At 36.5% G+C, this 5,300-nt stretch overlaps 1 protein-coding gene across 1 annotated transcript in view; it reads right to left on the bottom strand.

Moving 5' to 3' along the window:
• The window catches only part of TNIK (TRAF2 and NCK interacting kinase), a 288,393-nt gene that overhangs the window by 8,763 nt on the left and 274,330 nt on the right, over nt 1–5,300 (bottom strand). Inside the window, 2 exon segments of the mRNA XM_012640167.1 lie at nt 4,617–4,652; nt 4,787–4,956. Coding sequence (XP_012495621.1) covers nt 4,617–4,652; nt 4,787–4,956 — 206 coding nt within the window.

A 5,300-nucleotide genomic window follows, 5' to 3' on the forward strand; every position in this document is an offset into this window, starting at 1 on the left:
AGATTTAGCTTCTCTTAGTGAATCTGGTTTACAGACTATATGGGGCCTTTTGCTTTATATTGAAGACTCTTTTCTTTACCTAAAGATGTAACTGCTTAGGATGGTCTTTAATCACTAGGTCTAGATGTGGATATTAATTGTAGTAAGAATCTGTATGATTTCCTTCATGTTAGCTTGCCTGGCTTTTATGTTACCCCACATGTAAGTAGCTGAGAGCTGGTATGGCAAGATGGTTGAAAAATTAGCCGATGGGTAGACATACAGGCTGCATTTGCTTATTATTTAGATTTGAAATCCAATTATTAAGTGAAATAATTGCTTGTTTATGTTTCTAATGAAAGATGGAGTGTTAGGAGCCTTGGGTTCTGGTAATGACCTATTCTTAAGGGCTCCACATTCTTTGACAAATCCTTTTACTGTTTCGGAAGATGGAATATTAAGCATCCTAAATTCCATGGACAGAGACTTGGTACCTACTGTATTTTTGTCTACACAAAGTCATACTCAATAAACCTTATTGAATGGAAGAATGGAAGAACAGACTGTTGTCTGTCTTTCTCTTGATTACTATGGCCTGTGTGTCTCTGGTACAATAATGATCAATGTTTACACTGATGACCTTGAGAGATTACAGAACCCTTTAAGCACCTTTGAATCTTTTGCTATTAAATGTGGATTCTAAGTCTTAGAAAATTTGTCATCCACAAATGGTACACATGGCAGTCATTTTCTTTATAAAATATCTGAACTAACAGAATATTCTGAATCCTAAAGAAACTGGGTAGGAAAATCTTTAATGTACTTAAATGACATTTTAAGTTTCTAGTTGTTTTTTTATAACTTTTCATGACATGAACTCTTTATGAGACTACTTTCTCTGATCTCCTCACCTGAAACCTAGGAAAAGGTCCATAATTAAAATTTAAGATAGTCTTGAAAAGAAAAACTTATCTTATAGGCTAAGGGAAATAGGAAATATTTTAAATGACTCTTGGATATACAATTTGCTTTTCCATTTTGTTCTCATTTTATATCTTTAAAATTTCACAGGAATTTGAGTATGCTACAGTAATCATGTGCTACGAGAAGATCTCAGTGTTGTCTTAGCTGGAATCCCACAAGAAAAACAAAATGGAGACTGCAAGTGGTTATTTGGATAACTGAGGCAAATGACATTTCTGAAAATTAGGCTGGTCTCTATTTTCTGATAGCTAATTACCAGACACTGCTCACTGTTTACATTTTGCTTTGCATGAGTGAATATAGGTCAGCCTACTGGTGTCAGGGCAATGAAAAGAGATAGCAATGATTAGAAGGAAGATGTCAGAAATGTTAGAAGGGCCACTGGTAGATCTGCAGGTCAGATAGGTTTTTTGCAGCTGATGTTTTTGAGAAACACTTGTCAGGTACGTGTAAGAGATAACATTCAGAAATTTTACATTATTTTCTGCAATGAATTCTATTGCTCTGTAATATATAATATTAGTTTATGTACATGAAATCTGATCACCAGAAGTCTTTGGACTAACAAATGCCAAGTAATAAAGGGAAAATAGTCAAAAGGAAATCCTAAAAGCTTTATCAGAGAAATATTTAGAGGCAGTTTTAAAAATTGCTTCCATGGTAACACTTATAAATTACATTGCTTTCCTCTGAAAACAAGGCCTATTCTCCAAGAGAGAAGCCCATGATCTCCAAAAGAAGTCCAAATATGCATATGAATCTGAATTTTACTTGGTATGAGAATGAGGAGATGTATGTTTTATACTTTGTCAGATTATCAGATTGAAAATAAGAGAAAATTAAAATTCTAGCATATCCTATTGGAAATTACCAAATAATCTTGATTCGCAAACAAAAATGCAGAGTGGAGCACATGGCAGCTCATACTGCCACGGGCCTGCTATAGAAAACCACTCCCCCATGTGGTCCAATCTGAGAATAATGCTGTGTCCTTTGAACACCCATTCCTTTTTTTAAACAAACACTTCCTAACTGATGTCCATGTGCCTGGCACTTTGCTAAGTATGACAGATAGAGAGTGATACAGATATAATTGTGGCTGCGGCTACATATGTTTACAGACAGTAATTGTTTATTTTTTCCAAAAGCTGCTTTAAATACATATTAATAAGCCCATTAGCTGTGCTGCAATGTCAGGAGCTTTTTTTTTTTTTTTTTAAACTGCAAATGACACATTATTAATAAAGTGTGGGACATATTCTTTCAGGCACCAGAACCTTCAAGTATCCAGCACCAACAACTTTTTAGTGTCAAGGTGTCTGGGAAGGTCACTCAGTATGAAATTAGAGGATAAGGAGGTGGAGATGCTGCTTCAGAACAAGTTCCTCTCTGGTTGGCAGAGCAGGACACATTGAAGTTCTCGCCAGGATAAATGACCAGATTCTTGCTTTCTGAGCTCTTCCTCTGTAGCATGCCTCTTCTGTTTCCACATTCTGTCTTTAATATACTTGATTAGCCTTCAACCTCCATTAAGTCAACACACACGATTGACTGGATCAGCTCAACTGGTTATGATTTCAAATGCGCGTCATGCTTTTCTGAGACCACAACACGGATACCTTTGAACTGATGGTGTCTAAAGCTCCTCAGACATTCCTTTATTGTCATTCCTTATGTTAAATAATGTATTTTATCCAGTACTCATTTCAAAAACCGCCACACATTTTCCTATTTTTATCAAATTTGGATTGAACAAGTTTTACAGGTACATATTTTTAGAAGTCAAATAGTTCTACAAGGCTTATGAAAAATAAGTCCCTGCCTCACTCTTGATTCCTGCTCCCTAGAAACAACCACGTACAACTCCTTCAACGACTTCCTTGGCAATTTATTTCCAGATTTCTAAATAATGTGCTTATAATATTATTTCTTGATTTTTTTCATTTGTAGACATTATCTACTGACTTCATAATATGGAAAGGATTTAGTCTCTTATACCATCTCTCTCTCTAGCTCTCCCCAATCTCATACACATGTACTCCTTCCTCCTCTACATCCTCAATATAGTTATATTTTTAATTTTTGGTTAAATCAATGTCAAGTGTTTAGATTATTATTGTTCATAGCTGAAGTAAATAGTTACATGGTGACATTTCCTTTCTTGTTTTTCCTCATTTTTTAACTTCCTTATTTTCTATGTATCTATCTCTAAGCACATGTAAAATTTCTGCTAGTGAATGCCTTTCAACGTGGTCAAACACAGTAAGTAATCTATTTGAACCATTTTATGTTTCTTAGAGGCATCCCTCCCAGAACTCTGCATTGTCTTCCGGGACTGATTTCTTTCCAGGCCTGTGGCAGAGCTGTCTCCACAGGTTCTCTTCACTTTCATTCTGGATATTTTCCTCATCTTTTTGCTCGATCACCGGGTTTAATTCTTTATTTTGGTGAAATATATTCTCCATTAGCTTTCTGAGAAATAGTGCATGGAATATAAATTTTTTGAGACCCTGAATGCATGAAAATGTTTTTATTCTGCACTCAAAATTGATGAATGGCTTGTTGGTATGATGTTTAATTTCATGTGTTGACTTGACTGGGCCACAGGGTGCCCAGATATTTGGTCAAACATTATTCTGGGTGTGTCTGTGGGGATTTTTCTGGATGAGAGTAACTTTTGAATCTGTAGACTAAGTAAAGCAGATTGCCCTCCCCAATGTGGGTGGGTCTCATCCAATCAATTGAAGATCTGAATAAAACAAAAAGGCTGAGTCCTCCTGTCTATTTTTCTAATCTCTGTAAGCTACTATAGTTTCTTCCTTCCTTTCTTTCTTTTTAATTTTCTTCTACTTCTCATCATCCTTGTTTCTTCTAATGTCCTTTCTTTCTGCTTGTTTAAGTTTCCTTCATATATGTGGATTTCTCCATTCACTGGTATAGGTGGGCTTATCAACTGGTGGGCTTCACTTCAGGTTAGTTAGGCAGCAAGCTTTTTTCATGGCACTTCAAATGTTAGTACTTGTACATCTTTTCTTTCTGGCCATTTAGTTTCTCCAAAGACAAATCTCTCAGCCTATTCCTTAGGAGTATAATCATGGCTGCCAACACCTTGGGAGATAAACAGCGGAAGGGGAAGTGTGTATGTGTGTGTATGTATATGTATATGTGTGTGCATCCTCATAAGTATTCCCATCATCAAATTGGATGTGCAAACCTTCATCTTCTGTTGTAGTGGGGAAGGGTATTGGTCTCCCTGTCCAGGGGTAGAGATTAGGTTCTGGAAGACTTGCTGCCCATCAACTTTCCAACAATTCCCCTATATTTAGTCCCACCTTACACTACCACCTTCACTTCCAGTTCCTCTGGGGCCTTGATTCCTGGGCCTTTCTGGAATTTGTTGAGTGATTGGTTTGATTTTGATAATTTTCCTCACCGCAGATTTAGAATTTAGCGTTTCCTGGTATGCTAGGTCTGTTTCCAGTCACCCAGCGACTCTTGTTCAGTTTTATTAACACCTTATTTACTGGATTCTCCTCTCTTGGTCCCTTTGTCTTTGCAGGTTTACGGCATTTTTATTCTTTTCTCATTCTTTTATTCTTTTCTTTATTCATTTTATTGGGTCTTTGGAGGGCAGTAGATACAGATGTTCAAACTGGAGCCTAGGATTTTATTTTGAATGCACTTTTGAACTTCATCAATCTGACTTTTTTTGAAAAGTATATTTCAGGTTCCAATAACATCTTCAACTGGTCACATATGCATCATCAATATGTGATAGGAAAAACTGAGTGAAACTTAACTAAATAATTCTAACTGGTTAAACAGACCAAACTTAGAATTCCATGTCTTGAGACTTACCAACTTTGTAATGTATACAGCCTTCCAAGTCTCCAACAGTGATCCAGCCTTGTTTCTTTTCCACTTCTGGGTCATTATGTAGTATTCTGTTTCTTAACCATGAAAGATAGTACACCCGTAGCTTATTCTTCTTTCCTGTTGAAATAATAGACCGTTAATTTCAAACCCCCATGACAGCTCTTACTCTTTCCTTCCCCACCTCTATTTTATTTATTTTTATTTACATTCGTGTACCCATATATGTGAAAGCATAATAACCAGTGTCCCCAGCACTTCATCATTGAAGTGCTGTCTCTGCCAGAACTTGTGGTCAAAACAGCTCCAAGTGTTTTGGAAACATCACAAAATTACAATGTCTTTATCTTCAGGTGGGTGTTTTATTTGAGCATGCTACTCTTAGTTATTCTTTCTTTGCAATGCAAAGGGCAGTGCCTGCTGAACTCAGAAAGACTCTGATCAACAGAGTGGTTGATCAGAGT

The sequence above is a fragment of the Propithecus coquereli genome, unplaced genomic scaffold (genome assembly GCF_000956105.1).
Source record: "Propithecus coquereli isolate 6110/MARCELLA unplaced genomic scaffold, Pcoq_1.0 Scaffold15, whole genome shotgun sequence".
NCBI lineage: Eukaryota > Metazoa > Chordata > Mammalia > Primates > Indriidae > Propithecus > Propithecus coquereli.